The 25,556-nt window shown below is 40.5% G+C and overlaps 1 protein-coding gene across 1 annotated transcript in view; it reads right to left on the reverse strand.

Moving 5' to 3' along the window:
• Positions 1 to 214: 214 nt before the first annotated feature.
• The window catches only part of LOC109622239 (protein RER1), a 33,031-nt gene continuing 7,689 nt past the window's right edge, over positions 215 to 25,556 (reverse strand). Inside the window, exons 3-5 of the mRNA XM_020076492.3 lie at positions 2,014 to 2,215; positions 1,736 to 1,953; positions 215 to 1,678 (exon numbers count right to left, since the gene is read on the reverse strand). Of these exons, the coding sequence (XP_019932051.1) occupies positions 1,604 to 1,678; positions 1,736 to 1,953; positions 2,014 to 2,215 (495 nt within the window). The 3' untranslated portion in view covers positions 215 to 1,603. The remainder of the gene's footprint in view (positions 1,679 to 1,735; positions 1,954 to 2,013; positions 2,216 to 25,556) is intronic.

Consider the following 25,556-nt stretch of genomic DNA (forward strand, 5'->3'; position numbering starts at 1 on the left):
AAATTGTGTTTTGAATTTCCATACTTACCAATTTGTTTAGGTTGCACCCGAGATGTCCTCGACGTCAGCATGATAGTCATATATGTCTCCCAGTAAATATTTATTTAGTTCAGATTAGGGAAGGTAACCTCGATCGAAGCATCATTCTGGGAGTCCCCGGTTTTGAGGACTGTCATCCGTGTGGAATCCCACGTTCCCCTCACTCCAGCACCTCTAAGATTTTGTAATATTTATTTGGTTATCCAAGATTTTTCTTATTACAATGCGCTGTTTGCCACGGTCGGTTTTTCTTCCTGTGTTTGTGTATATTTTGTTTGCTTTGTCCTCTCCGTTCTCTGGCTAAAGAATGTTATGTCTCAATGTGTAGATTACGTTAAACTGTATTCAAATGTATTTCTTTTTCAGGGTATTTGTTTCGGTTTGCGTTCACTTTTGTCACCGTCTTTTGTTCATGCGTTTCTTCTACGTTTTTTTTTTGTTAGTTTCCTATTTCTGCACCATGCTAACTGTCTTGGTAGAAAGCTGATTGTAAAACCTAAACTTTTTCATATTCGGCAAAGTTTGTCACAAGAAAGGCAAATTGTTTTGCAAACTAAACGCAAACTTCAACGAAATCTAAGTTTTAGTTATCTACTACTGATAATTGGTAGTTTTAGAAGAAGCTCTAGATCTTGGGATAAACTTTTCTCAGCTTCATTCTGTATCAAAGATTGTTTTGCTTGCGAACAATTACCTCACTAGCTAGGAAACGATGAAGTAATAAGGAAACATGTACAGAGAAAGATTATTGAACAGCTCTGTGCCGAAAGTCTGATGTTAAACCTACTAATAATTGATAGCGGAAAATATATACTGGAACTGCTCTTAAATACGAAATAATAAAACGAACTAAATCAACATTCACCTAGCATTACTCAACTATGAAAATAAAGAAGTTTGCGGTGGAAATAATAAATCTTAAACAATCACTATTGCTGGAGTGTTTCGGAACACTCAAACCGTGCAAACACAATCGCGTTTGACGACCACGATGTGGAGCCAAACTAGTTTTCAATGTTTTATTTTTGGTAGTTGAAATATTTAAATTTTGATACTTCTTCGTAAAAATAGGATCGTGGTTTTACTACATGTTTATATCGATGTAAGCACAAATCAATGCCTTTTGGTGGATTACCTCGAGCGGGTCCACCCAATTGTATCACCGTTTTCTTTTCGTCACAACTACTAACTGAAAAACAACTCATAATCGAAGCAACCATGCGTACGAAACGAAAATAAAAATGAAAACTCAAACGTATCTTCCTCGTATCCTGATGGTGTTATCAAAAGAGGGGTAGGCTTTGACTTTTTTTCCTGCGTTTGTTTCCGAAGGAAGCAGCCCGAACGAGGCTTACTTTGATTAAGGGGTTGTTTTCCACTGCACACGCACGTTTTAGACGGTCGAAATGATCGGAACCACCGTCGCGGTTGAGGAGGACGCTGCTGCTGCTGGCATGGCAGCCGGAACTGCTGACGCAGCAGGACTGGCGGCGACCTCCCCCGACAACGATGACGACGACGACGAAGAAACGGATGATGCTGGCAAGGTTTGTGCTTTTAATTGTCACTTTTCCGTCGGCACCGCCTGGTAGCGGGGCTTACTGTGGGTGAACGGCAGGTACCGGTACTTGATCATGTGCTGGAAGTAAGAAAATTGGTCAGAAAAGATCGAGCAAGCAAACTTCCAGAAACTCACCCTAATCTGCCGCTTCATGGTGATGCAGAACAGCGTGATGAAGTACATGACCAGAATTGGCCAGAACACCGGCACGTTGAACGCCTCGAAGAACGTGCAGATGATCCCGATGACCGTGCTCTTGCTGATGGCGTACCAGAACTTGAACTCCGGTAACCGCCGGATGAACGGCCGGAATTCTTCGTTTGCTTTGGTCGGCAATTCGGGACCTTGGTCGTCTAGAAATATCAATCAACATTACAATTCATAGGAAACTAGAATTTTGTAGGAGAACATACCATCCAGATCCAGGGCCGGATCGATCTTCGGTGTGAGGAACGCAATAAACAGATTCAGGTGGTAGATTCCGAGGGCGTACGTCACAATGTACCAGCCCTGTTTGGTGAATACTCGAAGCAGGAAGATTAGTATCAGCACGATGGCCCCCGCCCATCGGAGCTTGGTGTGCGGTGTCCACCGGTCCAATTGGAGCTGGTACAGCTGAAATGGGAGACACAACGGGAAGATTAGAGTTTGGTAAGCCAGATAAAATGATGATTGCAATGTTTATAAATCTTGAGGAAGTGTTGCAGCATTGATCCCAGATTGTAGAAAAAAGGTCATCGACTGTAACATTAAATTTTGAAATTCAGTAACGATTTTTTTTCTTATATCTATACTTGATTATGTTTACATTTGAGATATACACGCTATCGAGTCACGTTCGTCACAAACAATCATTCCATTCGTTTCATCGTCTTAGCTGCAATAGTTTAATCACTTAGGGGCAATTTCTTCACCTCGGCTTAACCGGTAAGCCAGGCTTACCCATATAGTTAAACCTGGTTTAACGCTTAAGCCAGTGTGAAGAAATCGCCCCTTAGTTGATTATGTTACGGATTCATGGAAATGTTTATCCGCCAGGAAAGGGTTGTTATAAAAAATGCGGACACCGTCTCCAGCCACAGGCTGTACAGAATGAATGGAACTTAACCCGGGAGCGGTCGCGTCGTGTACTGAGTACACGCACCATAAAAAATGCACGCACAGCGTGATCGCGGCGCCGCTGCAGGTAGACAAAGACGCGACTACTCGAGGGTAAAAACTAAACGACGGACACGCGGAGCATGCACCAGTGGATACGGAGAAGAAATGGAGGGATTCCCAGAAGATATACTGGTGAAATGAATCCCAGGAAAAATTCCTGGAGTAATCACAGAAGAAATGTCTGGAGGAATGCCAGGAGGGAACCTATGAAAAATGCACATAGAGGAACCATTGGAGGGATTCTTGGATTTTTTTTTTGTTTTTATTTACAGTACTGGCCAAAATTATAGGCAGTGGTGATGATACGATATTTAGGTTGATGAATCTCCATTTGAGATAGCTTTATTCAAATGCAATAATTTTTGTATTATTGTTTATTGACTACGTAATAACAATACAACGTTTCTTACTTCGAACGATTATCAATGAAGAAAATAAAATCAAAATATTGAAATTGGTCAAAAACTACCTGGCCAAAATTATAGGCACTATGTGAACCTGCTAAAGACAGTGTGATATCTTATTTCTGTAACTACTTAAAATCGAGGTTATAATACTTCCACTTTCAATGTTCTACTTTCGAGCTTTCAATGTTCTTTTGACACGGTTTGACACGAAGTATTTTGATCAAATACCTATGAAAGCTCCAACGAGTACCTGGCAATTTTTAGTTTGATAATTTTACAACTGATGATCAATATTCTTCATATGTTCTCAATACGGTTGTTGTCTAGGCTAGTTGGCGATTAAGCTGGGACAGGAAATTCATGGCTTTGAAACTAAAGAATTGATATTTCAACTTGTTATATGAATCATTGTCTTGCTGGAAGTACCATTTATCACCATTATAACTAAAGTTTTCATCAAAATGTTTATCCTAGACAATAGATAGGGTGATGATATAGCGTTTGGCATTCAGCATACCCTTATATAAAATCAGGGGATCAATATCTTGTGCAGAAAATATATCCCCACACACTATTACTACTCCACCTCTTTGCAATCGTGTTTGGATGCTAAGTGGTATATGGCGTTATTCTACTCGCCAACTAACAGACACCCCATATTTCAGTGAATTTCCTCAAAAGCAATAAAATCAATCAATCAAACAACATGATACCATTGTATTTTGTTCCAATAGACAAGTTTTTGGCTCCATTCGAGGCGTTGGTAATTTGTTTGCTGTATCGAACTGCACACCGCTTTTTTGAGTAGCTGTAAAACTTACAACGACAAGTGGGACTGGATACTAACAGTGTGTAAGACTGCAATTCTTCAATAAAAGCTGGACTGCCCGTTTCATAGAAAGGTAGACTGAATGCCATTTGGTATGTCAGAATTATTTTCAATGTTCGCGAGTAATATCTCAATTAGAACTTTGGTCGTAATGATGGCTACAGGTATTTCGAACAAGCCAACGCTTCACCTCACTATTCAAAATAATAAATTTTAATGCCACACAATCAAAACTAATCCATTACAATGCCTAGGAGTTCCAATTCTGGATGGGTTGCCCACTTATCCAAACTTAAAATCATTTAGACACGGTTGGAGGACATTTACTGTTAACTTCAAATTTATAAACTAGAAATCACAAGAATCTCGATATACCTGTCATGGACATTTTATAAAACATACCAAAAAATAAACTCATAAATTAGTGATCTCGATTCTAAACCGTACTAACAGTTCTGCTAAACAGAATATTTGAGAATCCTGATGATTTTTATTATTAACGTCTGAGATAGAACATCAAACTTTCTTAAGAAGGTCTTAAGTGCCTATAATTTTGGCCAGACAATTTTCGACCAAATTCAAGATTTAAATTCGTTCTCTTTCGTTAAGTTTCACCTCATGTTGGAAACAATGCAATTATATTTTGTGATCAATAAACAATAATACCAAAATTATTGCATTTGAATAAAGCTATTTCAAAGGGAGATTTGTCAACCTAAACATCGTATCACCATCACTGCCTATAATTTTGTCCAGTACTGTATGTGTATTTTAACCTCGGCTAATTCTACACTCAAACTCTTGGAATTATTATCCCTGCAGCTGTACTCTTAAGAATCCTAGTGATGTGATGTGATGTGATGTGATGTAAAGCCACCACCAGTGCAGGACTTGCCATGTCGTACGGTTCCTCTTAATAGCCAGATCAAAATGTTGGACAGTCAGTATATTCCCAATTTTGTTGTATGAAGGGCCAAAAGGGAGTGTGGACCCATATGTACTTTGACAAATGCGCAATCCACTTCAAGGGCTGAGAATCTCCTTCCAACAAAATGTTCCTATCCCAGCATCCAACACCTCGCAGTACATATTAAGATTTCCGTCTGGTGGTTTGTAACTAAAAGGGTGCGTCAAACTTATCGCAGAATGTTGGAAGACATCATCAACTATGGTCAATATTCAAAAATATTGATCATAGAGCGATTACCTCCGTGAATTGGGCCTGGTTACCACGACTCCCTCATCCAATCTGCAATAAGCTTAATACCCTCCCTGTCCCCCCTTATTGATTGATTTTTGTGAATTGTTGTTAACTATCTTACCTTACCATCATGTCTACCACTCATCATGTCCACTTCGCACATCTTGTAGAATTGGATCCTTTTATTCAACTTGTGGAATACACCTAATATCTCTTCTTATCTCCTCCATCATTCAATTTTCTAGCACTCTTTCTATAAATGTGATTTGTTTTCAAGTCTCAGTTTGCAGTGCTAAGCATTATCTACAGTGTTCCTTAATCGTGTATTTATTTTTATTAACATCCTGCAATATGCTATTATTTACCTTTGTAACCACTTGAACCTTTTGAAGTTTCTACATAATCTGCTCGTTCTTCCAATCCTACCCAATTCCCATCTTACATGTTCATGTTTTTTTTTATTTATTTTACCATTTATCTTTCAGCTTACCGAATTCTAGTGAATTTTGCCTATAACTGTTAAAATACTTTTACATCTGCAACAATTATTTCCTACATTATTCTAATAACGACTGAATATTTCAATATTTGTCCTATACTGCAAACAAACAGTTACAATTATCAAGAGAACATGCATTTTTCGTCAAAAAACTTATTTTACCTATAAAAATAGTCCAACACATGACATCCAATTGATAGAACTACTTAATAAGAAAAAGCAGGATGGTTATCACGTGACTACGCAACTGATTTAATAGAGTTTTCAAGAGCAATTGAATAGATAAATAAATAACTATCTAAATAAATAATCAAATAAATAAATAAATAAGTATATAAATAAATAATTAGATGTGTAAATAAATATATAATTAAATTATTTATAACTCTTTCATATTTGTTTCATTCACCTTCATCGGTCTATCCGACTTTCTCCTTTTTATCATTTAGTTATTATTTTTCCTTTTCCTTTTAATTGTCATCCTCTTCCCCATCTGAAATTTCACTCTCCTCCTGTTTGTAAATTTCTTCTACTTTTTGCTTCAACTTAAGCTTGTCTTTAGCTAGCGACTTCCATTCATCCCTATTTATACCTTTATATCTTTTTAAATCTTGATTTAATGAAACTTTCCAGGTGTAACTGGGCCTTCCCTCTTTTTTCCTGTTTAATTTGAACCTGTAAGCTATTTTTAGTGGATGGTTTTGTGGTCTTCTTTTAATGTGCCCATAATAACTTATCCTACCCACTCTTATTCTCCGATTTATTGTTTTACCGTTTAACGCTTTCTTTATATTTAGCTTAACCCCACTTTCTTTTCTACAATTGTTCCAAATACTTTTGACTATCATTTTCTCATATTTTGCCAATTGTTTCCTGCTCCTTTTAGTCAGTGTTGAAACTTTTGTACCATATAATAGTGCTGGTGAAATTACTGTGTTATATATTAGTTTACCTATTTCCCAAGACGGCTTAAATTGCTTGCAAAAATCAATTACAATTTTTGATGCTTTAACAGCATTAACACATCTTTGTTTTACTGTCGCTGGCCTATTTAAATCTTCAGTTAGAGTTATACCAAGATATCTGAGCGTTTTGTATGTTTTGTACACTTTATTATTTAATCTAATTGTATCTGGTATATCACCCATTTTGTTTGGAGCTCTAATTATGACGTGGCTTTTTTGTTCATTAATTTCCAAGCCAACTGTTGGTAAGCAATCCTCTAATCAGAGGCTATTAGAGTACGCAATAATAACGACTTGCTCGTACTAAGGTTGGAACAGAAGTGAAAATTTATTTGACATGAATCTTAACTAGCATAACCATGGGTTACTACGATAGGTTTCGCAACACTCCTCCTTAAGCCAGTTATGCAATTCCCATGGCTTCTCGATTTCGCTCCAGCTTGATTCGTTGAAGCGGTTTTGTTAATCCGTCAGCTACTTGGTCTTCGGTGTTAACATAGTTGATGTTTATTATCCTTCGATCCAGTGTGTCTCGGATGTAGTGGTGACGAATGTCGATGTGCTTCGTTCTTGGAGTGTAACCGCCGTTCTTGGCAATACATATGGTGCTCTGGTTGTCACAATAGAGGTCTATCGGTTGCTTCATACCAAACTGCGACACCAGTCCATGCCACCATGAAGCCTCTTGTACTGCAGCAGATAACGCCATATACTCGGCCTCACAGGTGGACAATGCAACGGTTGGTTGCCTCTTGCAGCTCCATGATACCGCTCCGCCTTGCAACAGGAACATGTATCCACTGGTTGACTTCCGGTCATCCGAGTCAGCGGCCCAATCAGCGTCGGAAAAACCACGTATCTCCTCGTTACCAGATGTTGAGTACTGCAACTTCATCGTTGACGTTCCTCTCAGGTACCGCATTAGGTGCTTGACGGCCTGCCAGTGACTTGGTCCGGGATTGGTGTTGTACCTACTCAGTTGGTTGACGGCGAACAGGATATCGGGTCTGGTGCACTGAGCAAGATACATAAGGCACCCTACCGCTTCCTGATAGGGTACCGTAGCCATTTGTTCGGCTTCTTCTTCGGTTTGCGGTGACATTTCCTTCGTCAGTTTGACTGCGGTGTTCATCGGCGTTGATGTGGGTTTTGATTCTTGCATCTTGAAACGGGTCAAAATCGATTGAATGTAGGCTTCTTGATCGAGCGCTATGCCATCCTCCGTACGCGTAATTTGGATCCCCAGGCAACTCTTTGCTGGTCCGAGATCCTTCATGCGAAACATGCTGCTCAGCTTGGCCTTGATTTCGTCCTTCATGTCTTCGTCGTTGGAAAACAGCATCAGGTCGTCCACGTAGATTGCGACAAACAGGATCTTGCCGCCACTAAACTTGTAGTACAAGCATGGGTCGTACCTCGAAGGCTTCAGTCCAAGCTTCTTGAGGGCTGCATCTAATTTCGCGTTCCATACACGGCTCGACTGCTTCAGTCCATACAGGGCTTCGTTCAAACGGCACACCATTGGCCGCTTTCCAGGTTGCTCAAAGCACGGGGGTTGCTGCATATAAATTTCCTCGTCCAGGTCGCCTTGGAGAAAAGCGGTGACCGCGTCCATCTGGTCGACGAGAAGGTTGTGTTTGGCAGCAAGCGCAAAAAGGTACCGAAGAGAACTGTGACGAACCACTGGCGAGTAGGTTTCGTCGTAGTCCACCCCCTTTCGCTGAGAGTAGCCCTTGATGACTAGTCGTGCCTTGTAGCGGTCGATGTTCCCGGCAGCGTCGTGCTTGGTCTTGAATACCCACTTGCACTTGATAGCCTTTCTTCCTTCCGGGAGGGTTGTCAGAGTCCACGTGTCGTTGTCCATGAGCGCTTGGTATTCATCACGCATTGCTGTCTTCCACCGTTCGGAGTCGTCACGCGCCAGTGCATCCTGATGGGTGTACGGATCTTCAGCCGCTGCTGAAATCCTGGCCTCGGAAGTGGACTTTGCGATCCCGCTGAACTGACCCTGGCTCTCGGGTCCGGTGGCATCAGTTTCGTCACGTGAAAAAGGAACCTCGCTTCGGGATGTTGTACCCTCGTTGGACTCACGCTGGTTTCTGGGTCCCGGGAGAATGGTGTTTGGTTTCTGAGAAGGAAGGGAACTGGGGAGACCTTTCGTTGGAACTACAAAATCTTTGTACTTGCCTGGAAGTATGTGCTCCCGACCGCTGCGCCTCGACACCTTTGACCTAGGTGGATATGAGTTTTGTCGCGGTGGGAGCACGGGGGTCAAGTTGATCACGGTGTTGTCAGCATCTTCAACTTCACTCAGGGTCGCGTCGTTATCATCGGAGGTTTCATCGTTGACATCGGTGAAGAATTCCTCGTCCTCGTCCTCGCTTGGTATTTCCTCCTGGACTTCATTTGGTGATAGGGATACCACCTCTTCATGCTCCATGAGAATGATTTCCCTGGTCTGACTTGACGCTGACTTGATGCTTGAACTGGGACAATCTCACCTTCATTGATGAAGTTCACCTCCCGACTGATGGTAATCGTCTTCGACTTCAGGTTGTACAGCCTGTACCCTTTGGTTTGCTCGTCGAAGCCCGTCAGAACGCATTCTTCGGATTTTGCGTCCCACTTCTTGCGTTTTTGTTTGGGAACGAAGACCATGGCACGAGTTCCGAAAATCCGAACATGGGACAGATCCGGCTTCTTGCCAGACCATGCTTCATCCGGGGTGACATCATGACCTTTGGTTGGAGAACGATTCAGCAGGTACACGGCAGTAGCAACAGCCTCCGCCCAGAATCCTTTCGGCAGTTGGGCCATGTGCAACATGCACCTAGCACGCTCCACGATGGATCTGTTGGCACGCTCCGCCATTCCATTTTGCTCCGGGGTATACGCATTTGTTGTTTGGTGGACGATTCCATGTTTCTTCAAGTAATTCTTGAAACCCGCGTTGACGTATTCTCTTCCGTTGTCTGTCCGGAGTATCTTCAGCTTTCGTCCAGATTGTCGTTCCGCCATTGCGTGGAAATCCTGGAAAGTTTTGATGACCTCAGCTTCCGACTTCGATCTCAAAAAGTACGTCCACATCCTGCGTGACTTGTCGTCCACGAAAACTATGTAATAGCAGCTTCCCCCAAGCGATTTGGTCTCCATCGGCCCGCAAATGTCAGAATGGACCACGTCGAGTACTCCCTCCGCGCGAGATCCTTGTTTGGAAAACGGATGTCGACTATGTTTGCCCATTGGACATACCTTACAATCAGCCATGCTTCCTCCAACGATGTTGACACCAGTGACTAGTCCATTGGCCAGGCTGCGCATGCCGTTTACGTTCAGGTGTCCCATCCGGCGGTGCCAGACCTCCAAGCTTCCTGCAGATGAACATGCTAGAGCGGTTGATTTACCTTGCTTCCGTTGCTCGAGTTTGAACAGATCGTTCCGATGGCTTCCAGTAGCGATCACATCGCCGTCCCGGTCAATCACCTTGCACCCATCGTAGTTGAAGATGACGGTGTGGCCCTTCTTCACGATCTGGTTGACCGATAGTAGATTCGCAGACAAATCCGGCAGTAGCTGCACATCATGGACAGGAATCTCATCGCCGTTGCAGGAAGGTTGCAGTACAGATGAGCCCGTCGCAGTGATCTTCATACTTCCTCCGTTTGCTGCTACCACGGTACCACTTGATGGTTTGATGTTCTCCAGTAGACTGCTGTTGCGCGTCATATGCACGCTTGCTCCGGAGTCGAAGTACCAGTCTTCATCTGGCATCGATCCGAACGTTGATAGCACGGCACAGAACGCGTTGTCCTTCTTCGGGCTGCGGCAGTCCTTCGCTATATGGCCGTACTTTGCACATTTCCGGCACTTCGGTCCCTTGGGAGGATCCGGCTTCTTCACTTGCTTACCGGAAATTCCGCTTCGCTTCTTTGCTGCAAACGCCGAATCACTTGAAGCCATCGTCTGGACCTCTTGAAGAAGTTTCGTTTTTATGATGTCTCCAGTGATGGGAATGCCCGAGTTCTCCAAAGCCATAATCATCGGACGGTACTCGTCGGGCAGGCCAGCCAGCAACAACGTCCCGATCCACTCTTCCGTAATCGCAAATCCGATCCCGTTGAGTTGATGAGCAGTCGAGACAATCCGGTTCACGTAATCGCCCATAGATTCGCACGATGTAAGGTCCGTCTTGATCAATTTGTGGAGGAGCCCGACTCGCCTGGTCAGTCCCGAATCCTCGAAGGCCCGCTCCAGCTTCGACCAAACTTCTATCGCCGACATCGCTTCCTTGACGTGAACATAATTGATGGGATCAAGGAGTAGGATGATCTTCGCTCTTGCCTTGCGATCCTTGTCTGCATTCACGGCTTCGTAGGTTCCGTCGGGCTTCATCTTCGGCTTCACAACGCACCAGAGATCTTCGAGCTCCAGGAAAGTCTGTACAGCGAACTTCCAGGTGGCCCAGTTGTCTCTTCCGGTTAGACGTTCGATTCCAGGAAGACTTGAAGTGACTATGCTACTACCTGCAGCGCTTGAGGATCCGGCTGTGGCGGAATTCATCTTGAATATCTTGATCGGCAAACGGTATAGAAAAATCTTGAGAAATCTTCAAAAACGTTTTGGAAAACGGCCCATAACCTATTAGAGTACGCAATAATAACGACTTGCTCGTACTAAGGTTGGAACAGAAGTGAAAATTTATTTGACATGAATCTTAACTAGCATAACCATGGGTTACTACGATAGGTTTCGCAACAGAGGCGACGCGTGGTCTAATAGGGGACCTGTTCAACATTGAGGATAAATTCAAAATTGGAATTTGGTACACTTATGTTGAAGAACAGGTATAAGAGATCAGAATTACATGCATTCCAAAACTGAAAGTGGTGTACTTTTCTTCTGAATAATCGCAGATTTGTAGAGCCAAAGCCAATTCGTGGCCGTTCGATTACCGACGTCAGTCGTTTAAGCTTATCATGGTACATACTTGTTTGCGTTTGGGTTTATTTCCCATCCCACTACTGGAAGAAAGTTTCCGTCAAACAACAAATTCTTCGCATGGCCACCATGTTGTGGTGCTTCAATGTCTGTCTGACGTGATTAACGAAACATGCAATCATAAAACTACAGTTCTGTTTGAAAATTAAGGAACTGGGGTATCCCAAACGCATTCTATCAGAAAACAAGTGATGTGTAGAATGAAAACGGTGTAGCACTTTAAATTTCTTGCCAAATAATATTGAAGTGTGACTTTTTCTTTGCGCATTCGCGGAGCAGAATAAAACTAAATGTAAGTTGATCAATACAAACTAGCCCGGCTAGGAAAAAAAATAAAAATTGCATTTTTAACACAGCAGAACGCAATAAACGCGATAAACGCCAAATGAAAGCACTTTCAGCTTCAATAGCAGGTACGCATGGTTGGTTGGTGCGCAAGCCACGCGCATTGAAAGCATGCAATGATTACGGTGAGAAAGCCTCTCTTTTTTCTTCGTTTTTTCTCTCTCGTTCAAGCCGGTGTGTTGAACGCGATGAGAGACACCGACGCCAAGCTGCATGCAAGTTTACCGCGCTTTTTGACGCAACACGGTGAGAGTGGCTCACACAACGGCATGTTGGTTTAGCAAAAATAGTTCTGCTATAATTTAGTTGTAATCATGGAGCGCTTTTTGATTTTGGGATAACAATATGACGACATTCACACCATTAAACTATTTTCTGCTGAAATCCGTTTTCTGCGGAATCATTGTCATGTGCGATTTAAATGAGTTTAAACTCAATCCTATGCGAATTATTTTTAGCGTCAAACAAAAATGCGCACGAGAGACTCCCAGCATGTGATAGCAAACGTTGTTCAAACTCTCCTGTAGAACGGGTTGATCTCACACATTTACACCTCCAGCCGTATACGAACATCCGACCTATTGCAGTGTGTTGGGGCGTTCATATATTGATTGATGCACCAAGCGAAAAGAAGAAGAAGTTTTGACATCCAAGCGGTGTGCCGTCGATTAGATCCTCGTCGCTGATTGGTCGATGGATGTAAACGGCACACCGCTTGGATGTCAAAATTCTTCTTCTTACCGCTTGGTGCATCAATCAATAAGAGCTTGTTCAACAGAAAAAGTTGAACTACGGTGCGGTGTGCTTGTTTTGCTTCTCGGTCGCTTCGCGATGGGTGGTTAGGCGACTGTTTTATAGTAGCGGGATGGGTGGTACGCACCAGATTTTTTGTTCCAACGGAGATGCAATGTATTGAAATCTTGAAAAAAATTTTTTTTTCAAGTTTCAGTGTTAATATAAAATTTGATCCATACCATTTAGGTTAAATTTGAATGGCTAAGACTGGGATGATGAAACAATTCCTATTTATTTTCTTCCAAATCGAATACCTGTGCAATGAACTGGTTGAACACGCCGACGAGACGCCTCTGCCTCTAATGCTTTCACAATCATTTCTAATTCCTGTCGAGTTCTAGCTATAATAAGCACATCATCGGCGAAAACTAATATCAAGGGTAGTTCTAGAAGTCCCATATCCAACAGCTTAAGTTCAGGCACAACTTCAACTACATCTTTGAAAATTTTCTGCATAACTAAATTAAACAAAAATGGGGGGGATAAGGGACACCCTTGCTTAATGCCCTTGCCTCTATTAACCTCTTCAGAAAATTGGTTTTGCCATTTAACTTTTGCCCTGTCTTCTTTCAAACATAACAGAACCCTATCAATAACATGCGTAGGAACCTTCAAGTCTAACAACACATCTTTGATTTTTTCTCTTTTAACATTATCGAATGCCTTTTTGATGTCCAGTGATGCTATGTACAACTGTTCTCCTCCATTCCAATACTCCTCCATTATTCTGCGTGTAATGAAAATATGATCATCCGTTGACCTTCCTTCTGTGAATGCCGCTTGATGAAGGCCTGGATCACCGGTAAATTCCCTTAATCTATTTTTTACCCATTTAGCATAAGGCTTATAAATTACATTACATAGACTAATCCTCCTGAAATCTTCCACTTTTTTTGGATTACTAACCTTGGGGATCGGAATTTGAGTTGAACAAGAAAGGTCTTTAGGCATTACATTATCTAACCACATTCTTTGCCATAAAGTTACTAATCTATTAAAAGTTTTCTCATCTGCATACTTAATCATTTCTATTCGAATTCCGTCTGGCCCCGCTGATTTCCCATTACATGACTTCCAAATGATTGAGAACATTTCCTCTTCCGTAGGAGGCCTTGTCAAAGGGCAGGTATCATTCTCTTCTACGAATGAAATGCTAGGTCCTTCACTCTCCTTCAAAACTTCATTCCATAATCTTGTGGGAATATAGGCATTTTTCCTAGTCCTCTTTTTTACGTACTCTCTCAAGAAATTATACGACTTTCTTATTCTAACTCCAACTTCGAAATCATTTAGGTCTCTATAAAAATTCCTTATTGTTTTCTCTCTATGTTCTCTCTGTGCCAATTGGAATTCCTCTTTCCTGTTCTGTACTTTCCATTTATACGGTAACAAATCTGGATGTTTTTTCCATAACTTCAATGCTTTGTTTAATCTTCCTAATGCTGATTTCCTTTTCGGGGTTAGAGGAGCTTTTGCTGATGTCAACGCTTCATCTGCCGCTATCTTCATCTTTTCTGCTATCTCTTTATATTCCTCGTTTATATCTTTCCCAGCTTCTTCATCCTTTTCGTTGCCCTGCTGTTCTAAAAACTCAGAATATTTTTTCTTAATCACCTCATACTTCAGCGCCGTGCAATCTAGTTTTCTTTTCTGCTTCCTCTGACTAACTTTTTTGCCATCATAACACAACCCAACAATCAATAACTTATGATCCGTTTTGATATTTGGCCAAAATCCTCTGATAAATCGTACCCTTAAAGCACTATCCTTTGAAATCAACACATGATCTATTTGACTTTCTTTTATTCCACTTTTCCATGTAACATTCGTGTTTTCGCCTACCTTTGATGAAATGTTAATTAGCTTGTGTATTTTAAGAAACATCTTGAATTCTTCCCCATTGTCATTGCTTCTTTCAAACCCTAACTTATCTCCTACAACATCTCTGTCTTCTTCATCCACATCCTCTCGACCTATTTGCGCGTTAAAATCTCCGAGCAATAGTAATTTATTTCGAATGCGATCCTTCCCAATCAACGAACCCACATCGGATAAAAAGTTACCAACTGATTTGTTCGGACTGTGAACATTTACCAAAATAATTTTTCCTATTTTATCAACCACCAATTCTGCAGATATAATTGAACCACTGATTATTCTCACCTCTCCCAACGTGACGTCTGAGTTTTTTCGGATCATGAATGCTAGGCCCCTACTCTTATTTGGTTATCTCTTAAGAATCCTAGTGGAAACGAATTCCTGAAAGAATATCTAAAGAAATCCCTGGTAAAAAAATCTGTATAATTATTGAAGGAATCCCTTGATAAACTGCTAAAGGATTCTTTGTTGAAAACTTTGATGGAATTTCTGAATTATTGTTAGAATAATCTCTGGCAGAATTTTGAGAAAAAATTAAGAACACAATCCTGCAGAAATTCTTCAAATACCAAATTGCAGATGGAATTATTGGAGGAATCTCTAGAGAAATTCTCGAAAGAATACATGGAATAATCCCGGTAATCCCCGAAGAAATTTCTGAGGGAATATCTGGAGAAATATTTTAAGAAATTTCTGGTGAAATTCATTTAGGAATCCCTGGATAAATTATTGAAGCAGTCATCGAAAAACGCACTAACCAGGAACGCACTGGAAGAACCTCTAAAGTCATCCCTGGAGAGATTTCCGGGGGAATATCTGGTGAAATCCCTAGAAGAATTTTTGAAGAAATTTCTGGGGAAATCCATGGTGCAATCACTGAAGGAATTCCTGGAGAAATTCTTCGATGCATCCTTGCACAAGTTTCTATAAGAATGTCTGAAGGAATCGTGGAAGGAATTTCTGGAGTATTTTTCGGAACAAGTCCTGAAGCAATCACTATCGGAACCCCGCAAGACATTCATGGAGGGATTCATGAAGAAATTTTAGGTTTTTGCTCTTAGCACACCGTTTGTTTGATCGGTAAAGTAATAGATTTGTAGTAATGAGCTGATTTTTTGGATAGTGATAAGGTAAATTCTCCGTTTCTACAATAGCGTGGGTGCGATCAATACTGGAAAACTGCTCAGCAGTCTGGAGCCCGAACTATAGTTCGGGCTCCATGGTGTATACACCAATGGGAGCGAACGCATTGAGAAAATACAACGGCGCTTTCTCCGTTTCGCGTTGCGTAGGTTACCTTGGAGGGATCGAATTTGTCGACCGAGATACGAAGATCGCTGCAGATTGATCGACGTTTTTTTCCTCCCCTGTTGGGGAAATTAAGCCACTGCATCCAATAAGCTAAACTCCTGTGGCATGTCCCGTTTTTGATATCCTCATCTAGCCAGCTAATTACCAGGTTTCACGTTCCGTATTACAGAAACGACAGATATCACTCTGAATCTGGCCAATATTTTTCAAGTGATACGTGCTCGGGCAGTGCCCAGTTACTAGGCCATTATATGTACATAGAGCTCTCTTGTTGAGCTATAAGAGGTTTTTGGTTTTATAAGCATTTGGTGTTATAAATCATTTTGACTGATTGCAATTTTTGACATCTATCCCTCTGCTCAGCCCAGCATTTCAGGTCCATTTTTATTGTACAGTTTGATATACTGCAGAATGGTTCTGGGCCAACAAATTGTAAATTGGAACCACTTTTAGCAAGCTCGTCTCCCATTTCATTCCCTTCAATGCCACAGTGACCTGGAACCCAGTATAAGTTTACTGAGTTCCCTTGGCACAAAAGCTTGTCTGGGAATGCATTCTTTCACTGCGCAGAAAGAATGCATTCCCAGCTAAGCTTTGAAGTGCATTTGTAAGCGCACAATGATTTTAGTGCAGCTTGACTATCTGAGAAAATACAAATATTTGCATATCTGTATTTTCCCTCAAAGCCGATATTTGCGCATTTCAAAATAGTGTCCCATCGCCACTGATATTTGTATTCCAGGGCCGTATATTCCTGCTCCCGTTTTTATTCCAACTTCAAGCCATCTGTATAGAATTTGATTAATCCCAATCTGCGTGAGTAGTTTCGTGCAACTTGTAGGGAACATCATGTTTCTCCACAGGTTTCATCCAGTCTTTTATCATTTTCATTACTGGCCTATTTTGAAAGTATTGTGAAATGCTCAGGTGACCTACAGATCACCTGGCATAAACTTTTCAACTCGTTTAAGTCTCAGGAATTCCTTTTCTGCTTCGAATTACACGTACTCGTGCAAATGTAGCTTTTGATGGAGTGCTTCGCATCGCTCCTGTAACAGCAATGGACGCAAGACGTTGAATTTTCGCAAGCTTTGATTGCATGGTAGCTTCTTTTATTTTTGGCCACCAGACAAACGAAGCATACGTCACTTCTGGGCGAACTATGGCAGTATAAATCCACATTAGCATTTTTGGTTTCAAGCCTCACTTTCTGCCAATAGTTCTGGAGCATAACCAAAACGCACTTGTTGCCTTGCCGATCACGGATTCAATTTGAGCATTCCAGTACAGTTTGGCATCCAGAATCAAACCTAAGTTTTTGACTCGATCACTAGGATGAATTTGTATCCATCCAAGCCCAAAAGCTGTTAGATTCTCCTAGTGAAAGGGACAATAACGACTTTTGATGGGTTGATGCTAAGGCCATCCTCTTCGAAACAGTTTCGTCATACTTTCCTCTCACTATTATGACTATATCGTCTGCAAAGCTCACAACTTTGAAACCTTTTTCCTTCAAGCTTCTTAGAAGATCGTCTACAACTAAGGACCACATTAGTGGTGAGAGGACTCCTCCTTGAGGGCAACCTTTCGTTGCCCTTACTGTTATAGAAGAACTTACCAGCTCAGAGGTGATTTCTCTTTTTGCAAGCACAGTATAAAACCAATGTATGATACATTGGTCGAAGTTTTTGTTCTCCATGGCACGCTTCATAGATGAATAGGAGGCATTATAAATCATTAAATCCAAAGCTTCACGAGGTGTTTTGGTAAAAGCTCCATCGTCGCGCTTCAGATTTCGCAATTCTTTTGATTGATCTTTTGCAAGCGTTTTCTGTAGTCTCGCAACTACAGGAGTGCTGTTTATGTTTTCACATGTCATCATCCAAGATTTTCTTTAAATTTTCGTATTTCGTTGTTGTATTCAGTCAGGGCTTTCCTGTACTGAGTCCAATATCCCGTTTGTTTCGCTCTATTGAACATTTTACGAGAAAATTTCACAGCGAAACAAAAATTAACTTTTGGTCTGTCTCAAGAGCAAACTTACATATTTCGGGCCGCTGATCTGAATCCGGCCTCAGATTTGCTCCAGCACGTCACAATTTTGAGCTATACCTACTTTTATCAACCCCATGAAACGGCTGTCATCCACATACAACTGGATTGAAGCCAAAAATATGGTGCTGGACGTGGTGCTGATTTGAATCGGCGGTTGCATAAGGAGTGTATCGTAAAGTAGTTGAAAATGTTTACAATAGCCTCAAAAATAGTTTAATACAACTTTTAAGTAATTTTATTTTTGGAGATGCTGTATAAATCCTTGAAAAAAGAAATGGCTTTTATGATTTTCCAAAAATGTTCTGTTAACTGGGTTTTTAACCTAGATTACTAAACACATGTTTTACAATTTTTGCACACCTTCTTAAAAATTGAAATTGCTAAAAAAGTTCGATAATGTTCGAAAACTGTTAACTTTTTTGTGCAAATATAATAAGCTCCAGAATCCTCATGATATAGGCAAATTATTTTTTCTCAAAAAAATCTCCACTCCATTTAAGCGCAATTCTTAAAAATGAAAAAAGGCCATTTTTGAGGAACCCCTTTTTTCTATGCTCTTTCAAATCATGTTTATACAAATAAAAAATACATAAAATGAAAAATTCGCATTTTTTTTAAATAGGGTATGTTTTTTAATTTATGGACGAGTAAGTTAGAGCAAAAAATTGAATTTTATAACCTTTTAAGATATTAAAAGCAGAGCTTCAAAGTTTGACCAAAAAATAGACGTTTTTTGGAGTGGACCATTTTGTAGATATAGGAGATTTTTCCATCGAAAATATGTATTTTGAAAGTCGGTGTTTAATGATATGTTATGTGTACATAACTGTTAACAAGAATCAATATTTTCCAGATTTTTTATCGTACAAATTTTATTCACTACAGATTTTTGAAATGTTGAAAAATCCTAACAAAATCGCATTTTGTGCAGATTTTTATTTTGTGAGGTGTATTCATTTAACCATATTTTCAATAATACTAAACATTTTTCAAATTTTTCCAAGCTGTTCTAAACTTAACTATATTGTGCAGATTTCATAGAAGAACCGAAATGAAAAGACCAACCCAGCTTAGAGATAGAGCATCCTGAACATTTTCAACTACTTTCCGATACACTCCTTAAGGCTGAAAACACAGTGTTTTTTTCTGTTGGAGCAGGTGCGACATTCAAATTTAATTGACTTTAGTGTTGTTTTAAATGGGTTCAATGTATTTTCATACTTGTGCGTCTTGTAAATTTAACAAAGAACATTAAACCCATTGAACAATATGTGGAAATGATCGTTTTTCGCTCACGAATTTATCTTCGCACGACAAAGTTCGCTTCCGCACGTAGCAGATTGGCCAGCAGACTGAAATTTCGTAAACAAACCTGTGGCGCCCCACCAAAGGCGGCGGCTTCAAGAACTAACGCTTTCTTCAGGGGGTTGACTTTTATATGCTTTAAAAAATACTTCCATGCCTCATGGCTTGCAGTCAAACAAGCCCAATATCACACATTTTACCCTATAAATTGAGGTATAGCTCAAAATTGGGACGTGATGGAGCAAATCTGAGCCCGGATTCGGATCAGCGGCACAAAATCTGTCAGAGACACACAAGTTAGCTCTTGAGACAAAAAAAAAATGTTGCGCTGTGTTTTCTAAGGCAATCCAGTTTTAAAGGTTTCAGGTTTAAAGTTCCACCAAGGCACATCCCTAGTAGGAGACGATTGTATGGTGGGACAACTGTTGTTGAAGGAATTGATGATACTTTCAATTACCCTTTGAGAAAATGATTCTAACTTTTGAATTGAATCAATAGTTTTTCTCATTGTAAATGAATGCGTATTCAACAATTCTACATATTGATCCCAGTTTGTCTTCCTGAGATTTTTAAATGCGGTTCTAGAATAATCTGAAGATTATGTGTTTATGATCAGATAGAGAAATCTCATCTGACACGTGCCAGTTTGCCCTCTTGTCAAAGATTACAGCATTGCATAGTGTTAAGTGCCCCACACAATGCATACGTTTGCGTGTGCGTGACAGTAGTTTGACACATTTCCCATGGGAAAACTGTCAAAAAAACGCAAACCTCGACGGAACGGACGCTATGTGTTCCAGGCTTTAGATCCAAGACCTCTTGTCTGATTGCATTTGAGAAAGTAAAGCCTGTATCCGCAATAATCGGGACACAACAGATCGGCTATAGCTCTGTAATAAATCGGTAAAATTGGCCAAAAAATTGACTGAGAACTCTTTGTTGTATGTTTATTTGTGCCAAATTTCATAAAAAATGATGCATTACTTTTAACTGTGGATGAAAAACAAACAGACGTGGTTTTAAGCATTTTGTACAATCATGGCGAATTTGAATTCGCATACGAGAGGGTTATTTTACGCTACAGTTCAAAGTTCTGTGAGGATAATTATGAAATTTTGTTTGCAATTATGATACTTATAGAGACACTTTCTTGCAAAATTTCATCAGCATTGATCAATTGGTTTGGAAGCTACTGGTGTTGATAGGGGTGAGTGTAAGTGAAAAAATGTCGTGTTTTTCATGTGCGATGTTTGGCTATTCATAAGTTTTGAATTTCTCTGCCAATTTTCATGAAGTTTTTACAGAAGGTAGTTGATTATGTGTTTATTATGCTTGCAAAATTTGATGATTATTGGTATAATACTTTATACAGTACAATCGAAACAATAAGGGGTGCTGACTAAGTGCTGTTTGAGGGGCTTAAATCACGTTCAGTCTCAATACATGTTTCGACTATAAAATTGTTGATAGTGAATCGATTTGTTTGAAATTTTGCCTATGCAAGAAATGTAGATTGAGAGGTTTGTGATCAAAATTTCAGCCATTTCTTTCGCCGAATTCAAAAGTTACAGCGCTAATAAACAAAACTAGGGGCTGTACAAAACTAAATGGCGCGCATTCTACTGTTTCATTGCTACAACAAAAAGTACTGCACCGATTCTCATGATATTTTGCACGTGGAATGAACACATCTTAAGATGCTATCAGGCTAAAGTTGAGCAATTTAGATATTTATATTGCAGAGTTACAGCCGTATCTCTGTGTCCCGATTATTGCGGATACAGGCTTTAGGTTTATCACCATTATTGCAAATGTCTATATTGTTGGAAGACAGATACTCTAATAGTGACTCACCTCGACTGTTAATATCCGTACTACCCCAAACCGTGTGATGCGCAATGGCGTCACATCCAATGATAAACGATTTGTTGTTTTCTTTACAGAATTGAACAAATGATGCGATCTCAAGAGGAGGTACCTCAGGAACATCGCCAGGAAAGTAACCTGATGCCACAGCGATCTCAGTTTTACCCCTAGTGGTTGGTACCTCTACCATGATCGCAAAAATGTCCTTTCTGATAAACTCTGTAATAGGATAGCATTGTAACGTTTTACGTACTAGGATAGCAGTTCTGCGAGAATCTTGTTGCTCATCATAAAATAGTTTACTATTTTGTGTCAGAACACCAAGAATCTTTCGTTTATTAGACCACGGCTCTCGAATAAGCGCCACTTCCAGTCCTCCTTTTTTAAACCTTCGACTCAACACAGCAGAAGCACCTTTTGCGTGATGAAGGTTTACCTGTAGAAAATTGATTCCTGTCATTAAAATATACATTTACCCACTTGTTTACCCACTTTTGTTAAGCCTTGGAATTGAGACTTAAGAAAAGTAGCCGATTATCCCAGAGACAAATAAGGTCCACTGCGTCATTGTTCCGTTTTACACAGTAAGGGCAAAATACTGTGGAGGGTGCCCCGGTACTCCACAGGCACCGGTAGCGGCTAGGTTTTTATTAGACCCCCCTAACCATTCATTCCTAGGCATTAAGCCGCTTGACACCATGAATTAGGGGTCACCTGTTAGTTTTTTTTTTGCTAGGTTTTTGGCTGCACTCTGAATAGAGTTGAAACCTCTACACTAGACCCGAAGATAGAAAAGAATACGTAATCTTTCAGAAGCAGTTTACCAGCCGTACGCAGAAAATGATATCCATTAAGACACTGTTGCAAACTGACTCAGAAAGTTACGGTAGAAAATTGGAAAGTTTTCAATTGGTCAGTCAGTCAGGATGTAGTGTTATTGTCACACGGTTTGTATTTGTCTTCTTGTTTGGTTTTGTGGTAAGGTTCAATATATTTTCCTCCTCGTTAAGTCAGTTGTAGTATGTTTGTTTTTTTTTGCAACTTGGCACTATAATATTGAATTTTATAGTTGCCGTTTTAGTGTAACTACGGCCTACTTTTCTTCACTATAAAAAGCAGTTGCATTATGAATCATAATGCAACTCATTTGGGTTGCATTATGAATCATAATGCAATTGTTTGGGCAACAACCTGTGTTTCCACGTCAAGAGATTGAAAAACTGTGACGGTTATAGCACAGCTTGCTTGATTCAAGTTTTGCGTCTAGCTTGATGGAATACGTGGGTGATCCCGTTCAACCACCAGGAAGCATGATGATACTGATGGAAATGGTCATATTAATGTGATTTTTTTTCTCATTGCAAAAAATGTTGTATGCAACTCGTTGCAAAACTCGATTTTTACAGCCCTCGTCATATTTATCCAACTCGGCAAGCCTCGTTGGATAAATGTACGACTCGTGCTGTAAAAATCATCATTTTGCAACTCGTTACATAAATAACTATTTTTCATCGAATCAGTCGAACCTCGTATGTTAAAATATAGTCGATTCTGTGTCAAATTGTTTTCTTTATTTCGCTAATCGTTTTCTACTTTTCTGTGCTCATCTCTTGTGTCCTTAAATTGTCATTGGTCCAAAACCCACCGAAACATGTTACTGAACTTCTGATATTTTTTCTGTTGGTGTCATATAACCCTCTAAGATAAACAAAAATACGCCAAGTTGGTCAGCCAAATTTTAAAATAATAAAGATTGCTTGTTAACTATTATGTATTCTTCCCCCTATAAATACTATGAAAAATATTCAAATTCGTTCAATTGTCCTATCGGCCCTACCTAGATAAACCATGTCATTTTCTCAAGCGTAGCCTAGAAATGTCAACCTAGTCATACACCAGTAACGTTGTTCAGTTAATAAAAAGCAGTCAGTTTTTGTCCAAAATATCACGTCGAACGCATTGACATCAACAATGCGTTTAAGTGTTCGCACGTTAGCTTCGAATCTATCAGCACAATTAAGTGCTGCAAATATCCTTCCCATTAATTCTTCGGTAGATTTTAATTGCTTTATTTAAAGAAAATATTACCAACTAACATTGTAAAAATTCGAAAAAGCGACTATGACATTAAAAATAATAAATTACCGTAAACTGGGGTGTAGTTGATCAGTGGGGTGAACCTGATCACTCAATTACCCGCGGATATCGACTTTCAAGGAAGCAACAGTTCTATTTAAACCATTCGCAATCTAATGACGTAACATTAAAATGGAATGGTAACTTCCTTCAAAGTCGGTATTCGTGAGTAATTTAGTGATCAGCTCCACCCCACTGATCAACTACACCCCAGTTTACGGTACTAATCAAAATCAACCGAGAAACGTGAGAAATAGAGCCCAAACAACATTTTTAAGTCAGCTGGCTGTAAAAGGTTCCTAAACCTGTCACAAATCCTATAATACTTTTGTTAGGATTTGTAACGATCATCAAAACCTTCTCAAATCCAACTGACTTGGAACTATTGCTTGGGAAAAGACTCTAATAAGCCCCGGCGGTTCCTCCATGTTTATCGAGCATGTCTGATGCATATCATCAGCCATACTACATCTGCAGCAGCCGGTTCGTGATGAACCGTTGGAGGCGCATTAAAGTGTTAAAAAGGTGATATGTTTCACTAAAGAACACTACATTACAATAATCAAAATGAAACTCCTTCACTTTAATACCGTCAACCCCTGCAAACTTGGCCAGGGTGAATTAGGGGTCACCTGTTAGTGGACTCTTATCACCGGAACAGACGGTCCGTAGTGTTATTCTTGGCCAGTTGAAGGAACTGATACCGACACTATACGCACAGGCAAACAGACATATTACTTAGAAGAAATTTGTTTCAAAAACATCGTTAGGCATCACACTAGCACACTCTATGATGTTTGCAGGTGTACTATCCCTCGGCTCGATGTAATAATTTAGCAGGTGATGACTCCCCCGTGGCGTTACCCATTCATGAAAGATGAATAAAAGTTCATGATTGAGTCATTCTATGTAAACATTGATCGGCGTCGCGTTTATTTCTCTCCAAAAGTGAGACGTTAAGTAGAAACAGTAGCGCCACCATGACACATGCGAACACAGTCCGAACCACACTAAATTTTCAAAATGATCGTTAAATCGTGCGACGATTGCGATTTGAGTGGTATATCTGTGCTACACGGCTATCTAGGCTGATCGGAAATAGAAATTAATATTGATGATCAACTCAAGCGGCGATTGAGTGTTTGTGGATGCCCCCAAAGAGACTTGTCAACAGCTACCTAATATTGTTAGTCGGTATGTGCAAGGGCCCATATAGCCAAGGCGGTAAACGCACGGGTATTCAGCATGACCATGCTGAGGGTGACGGGTTCGATTCCCGGTCGGTCCAGGATCTTTTCGTAAAGGAAATTTCCTTGACTTCCTTGGGCATAGAGTATCTTCGTGCCTGCCACACGATATACACATGCAAAATGGTCATTGGCAGAGGAAGCTCTCAGTTAATAACTGTGGAAGTGCTCATAGAACACTAAGCTGAGAAGCAGGCTTTGTCCCAATGAGGACGTTACGCCAAGAAGAGAGAGAATGTGCATCAGCACCCTTTTCGACCTGATGCAAAACGCCCTTCAGGTAGTTGAGGGTTGGTGTCGCCAATATGGCCTTTCGGTTAATCCGAGTAAAACATCTATTGTTCTTTTCACGGAAAGGCGAAACCGTAATGGCGTTCGACCTTTGCGTCTCTTTGATTTTGAAATCGATGTGACTGAACAGGTAAAGTACGTTGGAGTCATTCTTGATTCCAACGTTTCCTGGACACCTCACATTGAGTTCAGAATCAAGAAAGCTTGTATGGCCTTCGGACAATGCCGGTGTACTTTTGGTACAACTTGGGGTCTAAACCCAAGTATATCAAATGGATTTACACAACTGTGGTTCGGCCAATATTGGCTTATGGATGTCTTGTGTGGTGGCAAAAGGGTGAAGTGAGAACGGTCCAATCAAAATTAGGCCATCTCCAAAGGATGTGCTTAATGGCGATATCTGGAGCGTTCTCTTCAACTCCCACGGCAGCGCTCGAAGTTCTCTTTGACGTTGCCCCACTACACATTCATCTCAAACAAGAAGCACTTTCTTGCACTTACCGGTTACGGGTACTCGGTCTACTAGAGGAAACTCCTGTGAACCGCACATCAACACACACCTCGTTGTTTTCACTTTTGGTGAATTGGGACAAAATTAAATTGTCCTTGCTCCAAGTTATCTTACTATTGCTTGTAATTTTCCATATAGGACATTTTCCACGAAATT

The sequence above is a fragment of the Aedes albopictus genome, chromosome 3, assembly GCF_035046485.1.
Source record: "Aedes albopictus strain Foshan chromosome 3, AalbF5, whole genome shotgun sequence".
NCBI lineage: Eukaryota > Metazoa > Arthropoda > Insecta > Diptera > Culicidae > Aedes > Aedes albopictus.